Source organism: Oncorhynchus gorbuscha, linkage group LG18, assembly GCF_021184085.1.
Source record: "Oncorhynchus gorbuscha isolate QuinsamMale2020 ecotype Even-year linkage group LG18, OgorEven_v1.0, whole genome shotgun sequence".
In the NCBI taxonomy this organism is placed as follows: domain Eukaryota; kingdom Metazoa; phylum Chordata; class Actinopteri; order Salmoniformes; family Salmonidae; genus Oncorhynchus; species Oncorhynchus gorbuscha.
In genome coordinates this window covers 65,445,077-65,465,883 of record NC_060190.1, presented here as the reverse complement: position 1 = coordinate 65,465,883, position 20,807 = coordinate 65,445,077, and the positions used below count along the sequence as shown (strand labels likewise).

The following is a 20,807-nucleotide window of genomic DNA, read 5'->3' as shown; positions in this document are numbered from 1 at the left end:
CAATGTTTCTCTGCATTGTGTCTGAGCCCAGCACAGAATTGGGTGTATACAGTACAATGCCAAGCAGATCATTAACCCTGTGTGCAGGCAGACAGGCAGACAGGCAGACAGGCAGGCAGGCAGGCAGGCAGGCAGGCAGGCAGGCAGACAGACAGACAGACAGACAGACAGACAGACAGACAGACAGACAGACAGACAGACAGACAGACAGACAGACAGACAGACAGACAGACAGACAGACAGACAGACAGACAGACAGACAGACAGACAGACAGACAGACAGACAGACAGACAGACAGACAGACAGACAGACAGACAGACAGACAGACAGACAGACAGAGACTCACAGGCCTTTGCTCCTGTCTGTGTACACCCATCTGACATGCTGACAGGTCTCCTGGCACAAATCACCACGCACACACTCCCTTCCGTCACCAAGGCAACGCCCTGTATTTCCAATGGCAACACCTTACCTTTATCGAGCGAGGAGTCTGGAGTCCCAAAGTCCATGAGGCTGGAGATCTCTGTCTGGTAACAGATATCGCTCAACACCGACTTCTGCCTGTAATTACCGGCAGGATCTGTCAGACAAAACACAACAGGACATATGACATCAGACCAACAACAGGGACCAGCATCATTGAGATGTACAATAACGTTATGTTGACAACAGATCTCTTCAGGAAGACGTCTTTCTAAAGAGGAAGGACAGTTATTATTAGCATTTACAAAGCCAAGGGGCACTAACATGACTCACACAGGTGGTGAATAGCTGTGTGTCTGTGTGTGTGATTGTGTGTACATGTGTGCATATGTGCGCATGTGAAAGAGTGACAGAAAGAGAGAGAAAGAGTGAGCGAGTAATCAAATGAGTCACTGTCTGTGTTAAACTTGTGATGTGATGAAACTTCCATAAACACTGCTGAGAGGTTTTCAAAAACAAACAATTATGTTTGAAATTGGCAGAGCCATTATAGATATGAAGTGAGTTTGACAGGCACTATTCTAATGAACAATACAGCTAATAGATTTTTGCATGTCTAACAATTGCAGGAGAAATGGGAGGACAGTTTTCAAACAGATCATACTCTGCTCACATTTTCAATCCCCTGTCTTATTCCTTTTCACACTTTTTCTCTCATACTGTCTCTCTCATACTGTCTCTCTCATACTGTCTCTCTCATACTGTCTCTCTCTATCTTGCTCCGCCAAACGTTTTTGCGTCCAATACAATGATTTAATGGTTCTGATCGAACTCTGGTGCTTGAACTCTACAGGTGAAGGTTCATCTGCTGTCCGTCTCTCTCCTCTTGTCTATCCTCCTCTTGTCTATCCTCCTCTCTCCTCCTCTCTATCCTCCTCTCTCTCCTCCTCTTTAACTTCCTCTCTATTCTCCTCTCCCTCCTCCTCTCAATCCACCTCTCTTATCCTCCTCTCTGTCCTCCTCTCTCTCCTCCTCCCCGTCCTTCTCTCTCTCCTCCTCTCTATCCTCCTCTCTCTCCTTCTCTTATCATTCTCTCTCTCCAACTCCCCATCATCCTCTCTCTCCTTTTCTCTCCTTCTCTCTATCCTCCTCTCTGTCCTCCTCTCTGTCCTCCTCTTTATCCTCCTCTCTCTCCTATTTATTATCCTCTCTCTCCTCCTCTCTCTCCTCCTCTCTCCTTCTCTCTATCCTCCTCTCTGTCCTCCTCTCTGTCGTCCTCTTTATCCTCCTCTCTCTCCTCCTCTTTATTATCCTCTCTATCCTCCTCTATCCTCTTCTCTATCCTCTCTCTCTCCTCCTTTATCCTCCTCTCTCCTCCTCTCTGTCCTCCTCTCTGTCCTCCTCCTCTCTGACCTCCTCGCTCTCCTCCTCTCTGTCCTCCTCTCTGTCCTTCTCTCCATCCTCCTCTCTCTCCCCTCTTTATACTCCTATCAGTCCTCCTCTCTGTCCTCCTCTCTCTCCTCCTCTCTCTCCTCCTCTCTATTCTCCTCTCTATCCTCTTCTTTCTCCTCCTCCCTGTCCCCTCTCTCTCCTCCTCTCTATCCTCTTCTCTCTCCTCCTTTCTGTCCTCTCTGTCCTCCTCCTCTCTGTCCTCCTCTCCGTCCTCATCTCTCTCCTCCTCTCTATCCTCCTCTCTGTCCTCCTCTCTGTCCTCCTCTCTCCTCCTCTTTATATCATCCTCTCTGTCCTCCTCTCTCTCCTCTTTATATCCTCCTCTCTGTCCTCCTCTCTGTCATCCCCTCTCTCCTCCTCTCTGTCCTCCTCTCTCCTCCTCTTTATCCTCCTCTCTGTCCTCCTCTCTATCCTCCTCTCTCTCCTCCTCTCTCTCCTTCACTCTCTCCTCTCTATCCTCCTCTCTATTCTCCTCTCTCCTCCTCTCTCTCCTCCTCTATCATTCTCTCTATCCTCCTCTCTATCCTCTCTCTCTCCTCCTATCTCTCCTCCTCTCTATCCTCCTCTCTCTCATCCTCTCTATCCTCCTCTCTCTCCTCCTCTCTCCTTCTCTCTATCCTCCTCTCTGTCCTCCTTTCTATCCTCCTCTCTCTCCTCCTCTATCCTTCTCTCTCTCCTCCTCTCTCTCCTCCTCTCTATCCTCCTCTCCCTCCTGCTCTATCATTCTCTCTCTCCTCCTCTCTCTCCTCTCTATCCTCTCTCTCTACTCCTCACTATCCTCTCTCTCCTCCTCTCTATCCTCTCTCCTCCTCTCTCTCCTCCTCTCTATCCTCTCTCCATCCCTCTCTCTCTCCTCCTCTTTATCCTCCTCTCTATCCTCCTCTCTTCACCTCTCTATCCTCCTCTCTGTCCTCCTCTCTATCCTCCTCTCTGTCCTCCTCGCTCTCCTCCTCTTTATCCTCCTCTCTATCCCTCTATTTATCCTCCTCTCTCTCCTCCTCTCTCTCCTCCTCTCTATCCTCCTCTCTCTCCTCCTCTCTCCTTCTCTCTATCCTCCTCTCTGTCCTCCTCTTTATCCTCCTCTCTCTCCTCCTCTCTCTCCTCCTCTTTATTATCCTCTCTATCCTACTCTATCCTCTTCTCTATCCTCTCTCTCTCCTCCTTTATCCTCCTCTCTCCTCCTCTCTGTCCTCCTCTCTGTCCTCCTCCTCTCTGTCCTCCTCTCTCTCCTCCTCTCTGTCCTCCTCTCTGTCCTTCTCTCCGTCCTCCTCTCTCTCCCCTCTTTATCCTCCTCTCTGTCCTCCTCTCTGTCCTCCTCTCTCTCCTCCTCTCTCTCCTCCTCTCTATTCTCCTCTCTATCCTCTTCTTTCTCCTCCTCCCTGTCCCCTCTCTCTCCTCCTCTCTATCCTCTTCTCTCTTCTCCTTTCTATCCTCTCTGTCCTCCTCCTCTCTGTCCTCCTCTCCGTCATCATCTCTCTCCTCCTCTCTGTCCTCCTCTCTCCTCCTCTTTATATCCTCCTCTCTGTCCTCCTCTCTCTCCTCCTCTCTATCCTCCTCTCTATCCTCCACTCTGTCCGCCTCTCTATCCTCCTCTCTATCCTCCTCTCTGTCCTCCTCTCTATCCTCCTCTCTCTCCTCCTCTCTATCCTCCTCTCTGTCCTCCTCTCTCTCCTCCTCTTTATCCTCCTCTCTATCCACCTATTTATCCTCCTCTCTATCCCCTCTCTATCCTCCTCTCTATCCTCCTCTCTGTCCTCCTCTCTATCCAACTCTCCATCCTCCTCTCTGTCCTCCTCTCTCTCCTCCTCACACTCCTCCTCTCTATCCTCCTCTCTATCCTCCTCTCTGTCCTCCTCTCTATCCTCCTCTCTATCCTCCTCTCCGTCCTCCTCTCTCTCCTCCTATCTCTCCCCCTCTTTATTCTCCACTCTGACCTCCTCTCTCTCCTCCTCACTCTCCTCCTCTCTATCCTCCACTCTCTCATCCTCTCTCTCCTCCTCTCTATCCTCTCTCTCTCCTCCTCTATGTCCTCCTCTCTATCCTCTCTCTGTCATTCTCTCTCCTCCTCTTCATCCTCCTCTCTCTCCTTCTCATCTCTATCCTCCTCTCTGTCCTCTTATCCACTCTCTCCTCCTCTTTATCCTTATCTATCTCCTCTCTCTCCTCCTCTCTATCCTCCTCCTCTCTGCTCCTCCCCCACTTTCCACTGATAGTTCTGTTTTTATTAACTCATGTCATTTTCATCTCTAAATGTGAACAGAGGAAAGGCACCAGCTAACTGTCATTATAAACTGAATGGTTCGAGCCCTGAATGCTGATTGTCGGACAGCCGTGGTATATCAGACCATATACCATGGGTAGGACAAAACATTTATTTTCACTGCTCTAATAACCAGTTTATAATAGCAATAAGGCACCTCTGGGGTTTGTGATATATGGCCAATATACCACGGCTAAAGGCTGTATCCATGCACTCTGCTCTGCGTCACGCATAAGAACAGCCCTTAGCCGTGGTATATTGGCCATATACAAAAATCAACTCAGGCCTTATTACTTAATTATACCATTCTTTATTTCCTTCTCCTCTCTTCTTCCTCTGCCTAATCCTCCTCCTCCTCCTCCACTACCTTCTCTTCCTTCCCCACTCCCTCTTCATCATCCTCCACCACCTCTTCATCATCCTACTCCTCCACCACCTCCTCTTCCTTCCCCACTCCCTCTTCATCATCCTCCACCACCTCTTCATCATCCTCCTCCACCACCTCCTCTTCCTTCCCCACTCCCTCCTCATCATCCTACACCACCTCTTCATCATCCTCCACCTCCTCCTCTTCCGTCTATGAGGGACTATAAAAGAAACACATGTTCACAGGAGAGGTGGCAGCAATATTTCTGCATGAACATGATGTCATTTTCTAGAGCAGGCCCAAAACGACAAAAAGTGAAATCATTTCTTCAGAAGATATTGATCTGCCGTTCTTCTCGCTAATGAATAAACGTGTTCAGAGACAGGCTATTCCCATGCTGGTCAAGTACAAGTATCTCGTTGTCTGGTGTACAACTGTATCATGACAAGACACTGGATCCATTTTAGTCAATTAGCAGATGCTCTTACCCAGAGAAACATACAGAAGCAAGGTTAAGTGACTTGCTCAAGGGCACATCGGCATATTTGTCTACTTGTCAGCTCAGGGATTTGAACCAGCGACCTTTTGGTTACTCTAAAGCGCCAGGCTACCTGCTTCTCCGAACACAACCCTGATCTGTCAGCTAGTTCACAGGCACACCTCTCCTCATCTTCTATTATGTCGTGTCTCTCTTTTGGTGTTCAACAGGCTCCATAGCAGAGCAATGATAAACAGGCTTACAGGCAACAAAAAAAATCTTCAACTTTCAATTGGTTGCCTCTTGTGTCTGTCATTCAATGAAGTTGTAATGCCAGAGAAGCCGGTGTTTGGAGGATATATTGGCACGAGTGTTGTTATAAAACCGCGTCAATATACCCTCCGAACACCGGCTTCAAGGCCATTATAACTTTTACACAATGGGTTACCAACATATTCAAATAATGATTGCCATATTTTAATAATTTTTTATCCTTCCTTCCACGAGATACAGTATAGTCCCGACACAAATCTAGGGTTGCTACCCAAGCCGGCTGGTCGTTCGTTCTATTGGTTCAGTTTCCAGAGACGTGGCCCAGTCGTTAAGTATTCTTGTTCTAAATCTATGGTTGTGACCCAGTCGTGTGTTCTAAATGTTCCGTTGCCATGATGGCTAACAACGTTCTTATCCCTTGCTTTCTAGCTAGCCAACTTCAGCTAACACAGTCACGTCAAACAGCGCAGCTAGAATAACAACAAAGTAGCTGCATTTGCAATTTTTTATGCTGTTTTCTGGTGATTTTTGGGGGATACATTCATAACATTGAGCTAATGATGTGCGATTTCACCTGGCATAAAAAACTTGCTCTCTAGCCAGGCCGCTGTTCTGAGGAGATAGCCAACTACACAGCTAACAATATCACTTCAAGCTGAAGCTGGAATGACAGCAAACTGCATTTTGTGTTTTTCTATTGACATTTCTTCCTTCCATAAGCATTGCTTATTGTTGGACAGTTGGAGTTGGAAATTCAATATTGAAACAATGTTGCAAATGTCCGAGAGACAAATCTCCGCTGTTGAAAACCAAATGCTAGTCGGAAAGAAATGGGAGATAATGTGTAAATGTTTTTTACAGCGGAGATTTAAAAATTGCCTGGCTGATGAGACAGTGGATTGCGCAGACAGATGCAATAGTGAATAAGCATTTCAACGTCATAGCCTTAGCCGGTGGTCATTTAACCAATCAGTATCCAGGATTAGACCCACCCATTGTATAAGCAAGGGATAATCAACAAGAGGCTATGCGTCCTATGGAAAATAATGAACAATGTGGAAAATTCTAACCTTCCACGGAGTTGCATTATTTTTCAGAGAGCGCATAGAGCCACGAGTTGACTTCCCTTTTATACCATGGCTATAATTGAACACCTTTGCCGCTAGAAATGTGTTCAACATCCACTGAAGTAGCTAGCAAGTTTACTAGAAAGGACAGTATCTAGTTACATTGGTAAACAGACTTGCTAGTTTAGCGAACCAAACCATCCGTCCTAGCTTGCTATTATGAAAATCCAATTCAACAATGCCAATAATGTTTTCAATTAGACTTTTGCTTTCAAAAGCGACTCAAACATGTAAGAATGAACCATAGCCATTGAATTGTACGGTGCAAATATACCTTGCGTTATTCGCCTTATGTAGCCCCGCACACTTGACCCAGTTCCATTCGAACACGATTGTGTTGGTGTTTCCGTTTTTACAAATGATTGATGTTTTATGTTAAAAACGTCCTGAAGACATCGTTTGACTTGTTTCTACGACCTGTAACGGAACTTTTTGAATTTTTGTCTGGACGAAGTGCTCACGCCTCATGAAGATGGATTACTGGGCTGAACACGCTAAAAACAAGTGGCTATTTGGACATAAATGATGGACTTTATGGAACAAATCAGTCATTTATTGTCGAACTGGGATTCCTGGGAGTGCCATCTGATGAAGATCATCAAAGGTAAGTGAATATTTATGGTGTTATTTCTAACTTCTGTTGACTCCAAAATGGCAGATTTTTCTCTGGCTGGATTGGGCTCTGAGCGCCGTTCTCAGATTATGCTTTTTCTGTAAAGTTTTTTTGAAATCTGACACAGCGGTTGTATTAAGGAGAAGTCTATCTTTAATTATGTGAATAAGAGTTGTATCTTTTACCAATGTTTATTATGAATATTTCTGCAAAATCACCGGATGTTTTGGAATCAAAACATTAACAAGATGTTTATCTTTCATTTGCTGTATTGGACTTGTTAATGTGTGAAAGTTACATATGTCTAAAAAATATTTTTGAATTTCGCCTTTTCAGCAGAATGTTGTCAAGGGGTCCCTTATATTTATATAACCTTATAAAGGTTATATAAATACATTTGGGAACACACACAAATGGCTTCACCAGGAGGAGTGAAAAGGATTGGTATTTTTGAAGGCCGATGTTCAGCTCAGCCAATCAAGCAGCTCTTACCACTCTGCTTGGTCACTTGTATCCAACAAAGGATCAGTAGAGACGGCTAGATGCGCTTGCATCGCTGGCCTTGGAAAGTCATGCAGCCTCAATTTTGTGGAAGATAGGCTAATAATGCACGCTCTATATTGCTCTTCTAGCCAATCAGAAATGAGTATTCAACAATGCCATAGTATAATACTACATGCATCTAGAGTAGTAGTTGGATAGAGTGGGTTCATATTTAAACTATTACAAAGAGCTACTAAATCCAGATGGAGAAAAAGCTGTCTGAAACATTGTACGCTTATGGTCAATGTGATGATATTGTAGTATTACAGATAAACATATTCATTAGTAAGGAGGCTGTGACCAAAGCAAAAAGGCCCCGTTAGGCAAAATGCGTCATTAGTGAGGCAGGCAAAACTACCATACACACGGGAGGAGTAAATGACGGGAAAATTAGAGCTCAGAAGAGAAGTGTGTCAAAAACAAACAATATCTCACAAAGATGGGATGCAAAGAGCTGAAATAAATAGTGTGTGATAATGACATACAGGTGTGTGAGCATAATGTGGGTTATTGGGATCTGGAGTGTGAGCTGCGTTCTGAGGATGACACGCGGAGCGGAACAGGTGAACCCAAGAGCAGACTCAGACTCAAATGTTGAACTTACAATATGGCGACTAATATTGTAAAAGCTCAATCAAAGTCCAAGTAGACAGATTTGACGATATTCTTGCAGAAAAATGTAATGTAAATGTAAATGTGTCCTTCACGATTTGCCCAAACGTATCTCGGTGACTTCACATTAAATGTAATGTAGCTTGCTCATTCTTCAAGTTATCAGTTTGAAACTTTGCACGTACATTGCTGCCCTCTTCTGGACACCATCGGAATTACAACCAGAGTGATGGCAAGAACAGGGGCCTTTCAGTTGCATTTCAAAGATGGTGGTAGAACGAAAATACAAAAAAAACGTTTGTTTTTTTTCATTGTATTTTCTTCTACCAGATCTATTGTGTTACATTCTCCTACATTCAATTCACATTTCCACGTACTGCATCCAAATCTGTGTCTATCGGATGACAACTTGGATCAGTATGAACTAGTTAAGACCATTTAACATTAGCATCTAAACCTGTGGGAACTAGTTATGATCAAAAGAATGTGAGCATCCAAATCTGTGTGTACCAGATGTATAACTAGAACATTGAGGGGCAGATGACGTCCAAATCTGTGTGTACCAGATGTATAACTAGAACCTTGAGGGGCAGATGACGTCCAAATCTGTGTGTACCAGATGTATAACTAGAACCTTGGGGGCAGATGACGTCCAAATCTGTGTGTACCAGATGTATAACTAGAACCTTGGGGGGCAGATGACGTCCAAATCTGTGTGTACCAGATGTATAACTAGAACCTTGTGAGAACTAGTTAAGGCCTAAAAGAGAAAGTAAAAAGCTCTATAATAAAAACATAAAAGCCCCTGTTGAGGGTACGCACAGAGCAAGGTCTTCCTTAAAAGGGCCACAGCCGAGGTAACTAGCAGGATTGAGATGAGTTGATAAGAGTGTTTTTAAGTGAGGTATCCTTGGGCATAATTGTTAATTAGCCAGTTGTGGGCAACCAAAAGTTCAGATCTGTGGTACTGAGTTGATCACCGTAGGACTGGTGAGGTAATGTGGAGTGAAGTACTAGAATGGGGTAATCTAGCGAGGACATCTGCATTGGTGAAATTCAAATGATAACCTGTAATGTTTTGATTAAACTGCTTGTTAAGTGAGGTAACAGGTATGCCCTGGGTTACTATTGTTAGGTTTTATTGTCAGTGTATTGTTATTCCTGATACTTAGTAAATATGAGGTAAGGTTGGATTTTTTGGGACCGTGTTACATAGTTAGATAGGAGACATGGATACTCTGCAGGTAGTTTTACATTTGGAAAGACATAAAATAATCTATACAGTTGTCACGATCGTCATAAGAAGCGGACCAAAGCGCAGTGTGAATGCATGATTTAATGAAAAGAAGTAAAAAACACAAAGTACACACAAACAAGACTGCTAAAGAAACACTGTGCTAACAAGCAACATCACATAGACAATAACCCACCAACCACAATACAAACAGGCTACATAAATATGGTTCCCAATCAGAGACAACGACAAACACCTGCCACTGATTGAGAACCATATCAGGCCAAAACACATAGAAATAGACAAACTAGACAGACAACATAGAATGCGCACTCATATCACACCCTGACCAAAGTGGTTAAACATTATATGACTGGAAAATAGTCTCTGAAAAAGATTGGCATATATTAAAACCGCGAGAGAGGCATGAGAGAGTCGCAGAAATAAATTCATAGAAGAGGTCAATTATAGCAAAGCCATAGAAGCACTAAAAAGAAGCGCATAACATTCTACCAATTCGGCTCAAATATGGGAAATAATCGAATCATGGATAACATTCGGCAGCTTTTCCCTGATGACATGGAAAATTACAATCTATTAGAGAATTCAGGGATGCAATTGTGACTTGGCACAATAATATAAAAGAAGAATCATTAGCTCAATACACCACGTATTGATGTTATTGTTGTAGCAGTGTAATCACACAAACTATTTGTTAAGTAGTTTGAGTATGTAGTATGCTTATTGGTTTCAACATACTAATGATTTATTTTAACTAATTATGACAAATCTGTTGGTTGCGCTATCCTTATGAACCCCATAGCATATTATTGTATCGAACTTGCTAGTATATTAACTATTCACGTCATTCTTAGCGTTGCTAAATGGTATTGTCTTTGTGCAATGGACAGTGTTAAATGGGGTACTTGGTAAATTCGCTCTTGCTATTGTGGTCTCAATGTACCAAACGCTCAACGCCCGTTGAATATGGCCGGTGTAAATTGGCAGCATATATGGGCGAGAACACAAATGATGTTTCCAAAGAGTCAAACTTTGTATCACGCTGCATTTAAAAAATCTCTAAAGTGTCACGATCCTCGTCCTCCTCGTCTGAGGAGGAGTAGTTGGAAGGATCGGAGGACCAAAATGCAGCGTGGAATGTGCTCATCTTGAATTTAATGAACAGAGAACACTTGAACAAACGATACAAAACAATAAACTAATAACGACCGTGAAGCTATAATAAGAACTGTGCTGACCCAAGCAACTAACATAGACAATCACCCACAATGACAAAACAGGCTACCTAAATATGTTTCCCAATCAGAGACAACGACTAACACCTGCCTCTGATTGAGAACCATATCAGGTCAAACACAGAAACAGACAAACTAGACATCCAACATAGAATGCTCATGTAACAGTATAATTTTAAACCGTCCCCTCGCCCATACCCGGGCGCGAACCAGGGACCTTCTGCACACATCAACAACAGTCACCCACGAAGCATTGTTACCCATCGCTCCACAAAAGCCGCGGCCCTTGCAGAGCAAGGGGAACTACTACTTCAAGGTCTCAGAGCAAGTGTCGTAACCGATTGAAACGCTATTTAGCGCACACCGCTAACTAAGCTAGCCGTTTCACATCCGTTACACTCACCCCCCTTTTGACCTTCCTCCTTTTCCGCAGCAACCAGTAATCCGGGTCAACAGCATCAATGTAACAGTATAATTTTAAACCGTCCCCTCGCCCATACCCGGGCACGAACCAGGGACCTTCTGCACACATCAACAACAGTCACCCACGAAGCATCGTTACCCATCGCTCCACAAAAGCCGCGGCCCTTGCAGAGCAAGGGGAACTACTACTTCAAGGTCTCAGAGCAAGTGTCGTAACCGATTGAAACGCTATTTAGCGCACACCGCTAACTAAGCTAGCCGTTTCACATCCGTTACACTCACCCCCCTTTTGACCTTCCTCCTTTTTCCGCAGCAACCAGTAATCCGGGTCAACAGCATCAATGTAACAGTATAATTTTAAACCGTCCCCTCGCCCATACCCGGGCGCGAACCAGGGACCTTCTGCACACATCAACAACAGTCACCCACGAAGCATCGTTACCCATCGCTCCACAAAAGCCGCGGGTCCCTTGCAGAGCTAGGGGAACTACTACTTCAAGGTCTCAGAGCAAGTGACGTAACCGATTGAAACGCTATTTAGCGCACACCGCTAACTAAGCTAGCCGTTTCACATCCGTTACACTCACTCAGATCACACCCTGACCAAACAAAACATAGAAACATACAAAGCAAACTATGGTCAGGGCGTGATATAAAGGGTGTTGATTTGATGGTTTTGTGTTGATACAACATGTACTGAATTTGTTATTGGCGTAAAAAGAAGAAGAAACTCCATAAGCCAAACATCACCACACTAGTAAACTATTTTGTAGAGCAGGGCTCACAAGGCATCATATGGGAAAGTACAACCAGCGAAACAATTGATTACATATTTGGGAGTTTCGTGAACAATGCGACTCAGGATAACCCTAGATGTTTTAATCTCATGAGACACTTTATTTATTTTTATTCTAAAATAGATTTATAGAAGTGATGAAAGGGAGGACGTGTAATGAGTGATTAAAGTGGCCTCCCTGTGAACAGAAGTTCTGTTCTTACAGAGGTAGAGTATGATATAGATTGTAGAGGGCTTTGTGAGTTTAAGGAAACAGACATGTAGACTAGTGAAGGTAACAAAGTAAGTCAATTGGAAATATGTCATTAGTGAGTTTTTTTTGATAGCACTCTAATGATGCAATATTTTAGTAATATAAAGTACAAGGTTAAATGATGAGTATAGGGATTGAGCCTTGGGATTGCAAAAGAGATTAGCTGTGGTTGAAAGGGAGCAGACTATGGGGAATTTGAAGTAGAGGTATGAGAAACGTTTGTTGATTGTTTCTGATTATTGTTGCTTGGTTTTATAGTTTAGGTCACACCAGTGCATTTGAGCAGGAAGTTAATGTTTTCTAAAATTATAATCTGCTTCCATTTTGTGAAACAGTGTCCAGTAATTAAAGTAGAAATAAGTATTGAATATTCATCTGATATTCTACATTTGTAAAGAGCAGGTTTGTATTTTGACTAAATTACTGCAACAGGTTGCAATGATTAGATTACCAGAAAGGGGTTATGGGTTTGTTTATTTTAGATGGTGCTGATTCCCCTTAATGGAACACTGTATTATCTCTTGTGTCTTGAGTAGGATTCTTTCTTCCAGGACTGATGGAAGTCCACTACACTATGTATGTTAAGGGAGACGTACAGTAGGAGACCACGTCTCAAACAACCTTTTAATAGATGCCTCTGATCAAATATCACCGATTCCTTATGCTAAAGAAATGTACACTTTCTCTTCCAGGAGAATGGGGGTAATCATTTTATCTCTCTTTGAAATGTTTCCTGAGGCTATGGTCTTGGGAGAGCAGTTAGTGAAATTTGGCACTTTTCTAGGTATAAAGGTATCCAAATTCAGTGGTAAAGAGGAGTTACCTAAATAAACAAGGCCATTTTTGTTTGATTTTACCATATGGTATACCACACACACACACACCAGCACACACACACACACCAGCATACACACACAACGAAGGTTAATTACGTATGGGGTGGCAGGTAGCCTAGTGGTTAGAGAATTGGGGAAGTAAAAATCTGTCAATCTGCCCCTGAACAAGGCAGTTAACCCACTGTTCCTGGGCTGTCATTGTCAATAAGAATTTGTTCTTAACTGACTTGTGTAGTTAAATAAATCAAATGCAACCATGTTTATGTGAGCTATATGGATCACTCCAATATATTGGTATTATTCTGTGGCGGAAGGATACATCTGAGGTGAGGATTTACATATTTACACTCCCATGTACATGGCCGCGACACATAGGGTCTACAGTCATGGCAAAAAGTTTTGAGAATGACATTTTCACAAAGTCTGCTGCCTCAGTTTGTATGATGGCAATTTGCATATACTCCAGAATGTTATGAAGAGTGATCAGATGAATTGCAATTAATTGCAAAGTCCCTCTTTGCCATGCAAATGAACTGAATCCCCCAAAAATATTTCCATTGCATTTCAGCCCTGCCAGAAAAGGACCAGCTGACATCATGTCAGTGATTCTCTCATTAACACAAGTGTGAGTGTTGACGAGGACAAGGCTGGAGATCACTCTGTCATGCTGATTGAGTTCGAATAACAGACTGGAAGCTTCAAAAGGAGGGTGGTGCTTGGAATCATTGTTCTTCCTCTGTCAACCATGGTTACCTGCAAGGAAACACGTGCCGTCATCATTGCTTTGCACAAAAAGGGCTTCACATGCAAGGATATTGCTGCCAGTATGATTGCACCTAAATCAACCATTTATCGGATCATCAAGAACTTCAAGGAGAGCGGTTCAATTGTTGTGAAGAAGGCTTCAGGGCGCCCAAGAAAGTCCAGTCTCCTAAAGTTGATTTGACTGCAGGATCGGGGCACCACCAGTACAGAGCTTGCTCAGGAATGGCAGCAGGCAGGTGTGAGTGCATCTGCACGCACAGTGAGGCAAAAAAAATTGGAGTATGGCCTGGTGTCAAGAAGGGCAGCAAAGAAGCCCCTTCTCTCCAGGACAAACATCAGGGATATACTGATATTCTGCAAAAGGTACAGGGATTGGACTGCTGAGGACTGAGGTAAAGTCATTTTCTCTGATGAATCCCCTTTCTGATTATTTGGAGCATCCGGAAAAAAGCTTGTCCGGAGAAGACAAGGTGAGCACTACCATCAGTCCTGTGTCATGCCAACAGTAAAGCATCCTGAGACCATTCATGTGTGGGTTGCATCTCAGCCAAGGGAGTGGGCTCTCACAATTTTGCCTAAGAACACAGCCATGAATAAAGAATGGTACTAACACATCCTCCGAGAGCAACTTCTCCCAACAATCCAGGAACAGTTTGGTGACGAACAATGCCTTTTCCAGCATGATGGAGCACCTTGCCATGAGGCAAAAGGGATAACTAAGTGGCTCGGGGAACAAAACATCAATATTTCGGGTCCATGGCCAGGAAACTCCCCAGACCTTAATCCCATTGAGAACTTGTGGTCAATCCTCAAGAGGCGGGTGGACAAACAAAACCGCACAAATTCTGACAAACTCCAAGCATTGATTATGCAAGAATGGGCTGCCATCAGTCAAGATGTGGCCCAGAAGTTAATTGACAGCATGCCAGGGCGGATTGCAGAGGTCTTGAAAAAGAAGGGTCAACACTGAAAATATTGACTCTTTGCATCAACTTCATGTAATTGTCAATAAAAGCCTTTGACACTTATGAAATGTTTGTAATTATACTTCAGTATTCCATTGTAACATCTGACAAAAAATATCTAAAGACACTGCAGCAGCAAACTTTGTGGAAATTCATATTTGTGTCATTCTCAAAACTTTTGGCCATGACGGTATATATAGGCGCGGATCTCAGCTGCCTCTATATATAGACATCATTTCTGAGGCGCCTATAGCACCGTAGAAGATTGGAGTGACCCATATAGTTCACATAACCATGATTACATATGTAATCACTCCAATATATTGATATACCCGAGCCCAGGATGCACCAACACCTCGTGTTGAATGTACCACCACAGATCCCAGCTCTGGCCTGCCAGTCAGGCGATATGCTGTCGTAATCATGTCCACGATCCAGTGAGAAAGCCTCTGCTTGATAACCCAGCTCCCAGGACTCTCTCACCATAGCAGACAAAAAGCTGGTCTGTTGTTCTCACTGACTGTGACTGCTCCACATAGGCAGTCAGTCCCTCACAGGGCACAGCATGCCAGAGGGAGGTCCAGACTCTCCCGCCACTGTTGGGGGATCATAAGCAGACAGGATAAAAGGGATGTTTGCATGCCTGTCTGACAGAACCTTCAGGAGGAATGAAGGGTTGGGGTGGAGAGATCTACTCCTCCCGCTGGGGTCCATCCGGTAGCACTCATAACTTACCGAAAAGCATGGAAAGTAATTGCTACCAAGAAAACCACCTTCATAGAGAGTTGTTTCGGGGAGGCAGACTCCAACGGTTCAAAAGGCGGCTTTGCCAAAGCTACCAAGACCACATCCAGATCCCAGCTTGCCATTGAGCGGGTCCTAGCTGAACACAGGTAACAAACCCCCATCATAAACCTGGAGACCAAGATACGGTGCCCCAGTGGCCTGTCCATCCACCCCACATGGCAGGCAGATATAGCGGCCAAATACCCTCTCAGTGTAGAGCGAGACTGCAGGTATTGGAGAACATACTGCACCCTGCATGACTTGGGCACAACCTCAATACCAGTGCACCAAGAGTAGAACAACCGCCAGCACAACTGATATGCCACGGTTGTAGCCAGTCACCTTGCGCTCTGCATGATATTCCTTACACCCTCATGTAGTGCTAACATGGACTGTTGGTGTTGATCAGCGGCCAAGCCCACAGACTGAGGCTTTGCGGTCTCGGATACCACATTGTTACCCCGGCCTGAAACAGCAGGTTGGTTTTCAGGGGCAGTTGCCAAGGTGTCCCAGACAACAGGGACAGGAGAATGCGTAAGCTCCAGCCTTGGCCAATCTTGAGCCAGAGCATCCAAGCCCAGAGGCACTGGTGGCTTCAACATGGAGTACCACAAGGTGAAGTGTGCATTGCCCAGGGAGGCAAACAGGTCCATCTTTGCCTCCTCCCTGTAGGCCGTCTCGTCGTTGTTGGTAATCCAGCCTACCACTGTTGTGTCATCCGCAAACTTGATGATTGAGTTGGAGGCGTGCGTGGCCACGCAGTCGTGGGTGAACAGGGAGTACAGGAGAGGGCTCAGAACGCACCCTTGTGGGGCCCCCGTGTTGAGGATCAGCGGGGAGGAGATGTTGTTGCCTACCCTCACCACCTGGGGGCGGCCCAGTACCCAGTTGCACAGGGCGGGGTCGAGAACCAGGGTCTCGAGCTTGATGACGAGCTTGGAGGGTACTATGGTGTTGAATGCCGAGCTGTAGTCGATGAACAGCATTCTCACATAGGTATTCCTCTTGTCCAGGTGGGTTACTGCAGTGTGCAGTGTGGTTGAGATTGCATCGTCTGTGGACCTATTTGGGCGGTAAGCAAATTGGAGTGGGTCTAGGGTGTCAGGTAGGGTGGAGGTGATATGGTCCTTGACTAGTCTCTCAAAGCACTTCATGATGACGGAAGTGAGTGCTACGGGGCGGTAGTCGTTTAGCTCAGCTACCTTAGCTTTCTTGGGAACAGGAACAATGGTGGCCCTCTTGAAGCATGTGGGAACAGCAGACTGGTATAGGGATTGATTGAATATGTCCGTAAACACACCGGCCAGCTGGTCTGCGCATGCTCTGAGGGCGCGGCTGGGGATGCCGTCTGGGCCTGCAGCCTTGCGAGGGTTAACACGTTTAAATGTCTTACTCACCTCGGCTGCAGTGAAGGAGGGACCGCATGTTTTCGTTGCAGGCTGTGTCAGTGGCACTGTGTTGTCCTCAAAGCGGGCAAAAAAGTTATTTAGTCTGCCTGGGAGCAAGACATCCTGGTCCGTGAGTGGGCTGGGTTTCTTCTTGTAGTCCGTGATTGACTGTAGACCCTGCCACATGCCTCTTGTGTCTGAGCCGTTGAATTGAGATTCCACTTTGTCTCTGTACTGACGCTTAGCTTGTTTAATAGCCTTGCGGAGGGAATAGCTGCACTGTTTGTATTCGGTCATGTTGCCAGACACCTTGCCCTGATTAAAAGCAGTGGTTCGCGCTTTCAGTTTCACGCGAATGCTGCCATCAATCCACGGTTTCTGGTTAGGGAATGTTTTTATCGTTGCTATGGGAACGACATCTTCGACGCACATTCTAATGAACTCGCACACCGAATCAGCGTATTCGTCAATATTTTTATCTGACGCAATACGAAACATGTCCCAGTCCACGTGATGGAAGCAGTCTTGGAGTGTGGAGTCAGCTTGGTCTGACCAGCGTTGGACAGACCTCAGCGTGGGAGCCTCTTGTTTTAGTTTCTGCCTGTAGGCAGGGATCAACAAAATGGAGTCGTGGTCAGCTTTTCCGAAAGGGGGGCGGGGCAGGGCCTTATATGCGTCGCGCAAGTTAGAGTAACATTGATCCAAGGTTTTACCACCCCTGGTTGCGCAATCGATATGCTGATAAAATTTAGGGAGTCTTGTTTTCAGATTAGCTTTGTTAAAATCCCCAGCTACAATGAATGCAGCCTCCGGATAAATGGTTTCCAGTTTGCAACGAGTTAAATAAAGTTCGTTCAGAGCCATCGATGTGTCTGCTTGGGGGGGGTATATATACGGCTGTGATTATAATCGAAGAGAATTCTCTTGGTAGATAATGCGGTCTACATTTGATTGTGAGGAATTCTAAATCAGGTGAACAGAAGGATTTGAGTTCCTGTATGTTTCCTTCATCACACCATGTCTCGTTAGTCATGAGGCATACGCCCCCGCCATTCTTCTTACCAGAAAGATGTTTGTTTCTGTCGGCACGATGCGTGGAGAAACCCGTTGGCTGCACCGCATCGGATAGTGTCTTCCCAGTAAGCCATGTTTCCGTGAAGCAGAGAACGTTGCAGTCTCTGATGTCCCTCTGGAATGCCACCCTTGCTCGGATTTCGTCAACCTTGTTGTCAAGAGACTGGACATTGGCAAGAAGAATGCTGGGGAGTGGTGCGCGATGTGCCCTTGTTCGGAGTCTGACCAGAAGACCGCTACATTTCCCTCTTTTTCGGAGTCGTTTTCTTGGGTCGCTGCATGCGATCCATTCCGTTGTCCTGTTTGCAAGGCAGAACACAGGATCCGCGTCGCGGAAAACACCCTGATGGTTGATGTAAGCCACGGTGTTGTCTGTTCTCACCAGGACATGTCTTCCTTTCAGATGTGGAAGGAAAGACCACAGGGCCAGCAGTACAACTCAGAACTGTGTATTGATTTCCCTGCCGCTCCAAGGGGGTAGCCAACAGTCGCTGGCTGACCTGCCCTTGGTCACACCCACCAGCCGATCTGGGAGGTGTCTGTGCTGACCAGCTCCCGGCGGCACATACTCAGTATCTCCACCCCACCTGAGAGAAAGGAGCAACAGTGCCACCTCAACAATGCCCTGAGGCCCTGTGCGGTCACCTGCAGCTGGCGGTGATGGTGGCGCTTCGGGTGCAGCTGGTGGGAGTTGAACCACCGTTGAAGAGGCTGGTTCCACCCTGGCAGAGGACCAGCTCTCCTGCAAGGCCTTGTGGAAATCAGCAGAGATGGGGATAGATGAAGAGTCATCACTGTCCACCAGTTGATGTCCAGTGAAGTGGCTACCCAGGTGAGTAGGCTCCTCATAGCTCCTCGATGAAGGGGCTATGGGCGATGAAGCCCCGCTGGTGGCTTCTGATGGCCTGCCAGCCTAGTAGACACACTCACGGTGGTGAACAGTGCCAGCATCATCCCCCAGGAACAGCCTATCACTGACCAACAGGGATCAGCTGTCATCGCAATCCAAGCTATCAACCTCCTGACGCAGGGCATGCGCCCTCTGTTCAAGGTGGTCCCAGCGGTCCAACTCATGCCCCGTCCAGGACTGGCAGCAGATGGGCTCTGCCTGTTGTGGCTCCAGCACCTATGGCGCTGGGAGCAGCATGGTCAAGTAATTCACAACACACACACATAGAACAAGCCAGTGGGCAAGTTGTGTAAGGTAAATTACAGTTTGTGGCAGCAAGAGCCAATACTAATGGATGCACAAGGACTCGTAGTGTAACGCTACCGAAACCTAAGTACGACAAACCATGGGGGGGGGAAGATACAGATCAAACTCAGCCCTCACTGGTTTAATTGCCCTCACTGGAAAGCCAAGAGACATTGGATGATGAGTTTAACCTCACTAGGGTATTTGGGACGCTAGCATCCCATCTGACCAACATCCAGTGAAATTGCAGAGCGCCAAATTCAAATACAGACATACTCCATTTCAAAATTCATAAAACATACAAGTGTTATACATCGGTTTAAAGATTCACTTCTTGATAATCCAACCACGGTGTCAGTTTTCAAAAAGGCTTTATGGCGAAAGCATACTGTGCGATTATCTGAGAACAGAGCCCAGCAGACAAATCATTACCAGCCAAGTAGAGGAGTTACACAAGTCAGAAATAGAGATACAATTAATAACTTACCTTTGATGATCTTCATATAGTTGCACTCACAAGACTCCCATTTACTCAATAAATGTATGTTTTGTTTGATAAAGTCCCGGTTTATATTCAAAAACCTTAGTTTTGTTTGCGCGTTTTTTTCCAGTAATCCACAGGCTCAAACGCAGTCACAACAGGCAGACAAAAACGATGTTTATAATCAATCCTCAGGTCGTTTTTAGCCTAAATAATCAATCATATTTCAACCAGACAATCACGTCGTCCATGTAAAAGGTAAACAAGAAAGGCACGCTCTCGGTCGTGCGCATGAAAAAGCTCTGGGACACTGCAGTGTCCACTCATTCAGAGTGGTCTTACTCCCTAATTTTTCAGAACACAAGCCTGAAACAATTTCTAAAGACTGTTGACATCAAGTGGAAGCCATAGGAAGTGCAATTTGAGTCCTAAATGAATGGATACTGTAATGGCATTCAATAGAAAACTATAAACATAAAAAAATCCCACTTCCTGGATCGATTTTTCTCAGGTTTTTGCCTGACAAATCAGTTCTGTTATACTCACACACACTATTTTAACAGTTTTCTATCCAAATGTACCAATTATATGTATTTTCTAGCTTCTGGGCCTGGGGAGCAGGCAGTTTACTTTGGGCACACTTTTCATCCGGTAGTGATAATAATGCCCCGTACCCCAGAGAAGTTAAGGTCATTTGTAATGATGATAATTACAGAGAAGGTTATAATTAATACTTATATTTGTGATTCGGTCCACGAGGGAAAGAGAGGGCTGCCCTTGAATAGGGGGAGGGGGCTGTCTAAAGTCTGTTTTTAGTATGAAGTTATGGGTACAAATGTTTTTTACGGAGTTATTAAGGATAGTAATTCGAATTTGATTTGCAGTGTCATGTATCAAAATGGGGGAATAATTTTGGGATAATTTCCTGATCCTGAGGTTTTGGGATTTTTGGATTGAGTGATATATGAAGGAATGTGTTGTTTGTTCTGTTTTGTTTCGATAAATCTCACCAGATTGGATCTGCTGGATGATCGGGGATAATTTCCTGATCCTGTGACTCTGCGATACGGTTGACAGTGCCAAAAGGGGAGTATAAGCCAATTTGGAAAACATTTTCAACAGAATGTGATTTTATTTTCTTAGGATTTTGTTTTAGAAATGTCTAAGAATATTGGTAAAAGTAATAATTTCAGGATTTCCTGAATC

The 20,807-nt window shown here is 45.0% G+C and overlaps 1 protein-coding gene across 3 annotated transcripts in view; it reads right to left on the bottom strand.

Moving 5' to 3' along the window:
- Positions 1-20,807, bottom strand: part of LOC124002919 (kazrin-like) — a 295,116-nt gene that overhangs the window by 57,324 nt on the left and 216,985 nt on the right. For all 3 annotated transcript variants that reach the window (XR_006833162.1, XM_046310757.1, XM_046310756.1), the window contains exon 4: positions 474-581. Coding sequence is in view for 2 of the 3 variants with exons in the window: in XM_046310757.1 (XP_046166713.1) it covers positions 474-581 (108 nt within the window). In the remaining variant the exon portion in view is untranslated. The remainder of the gene's footprint in view (positions 1-473; positions 582-20,807) is intronic.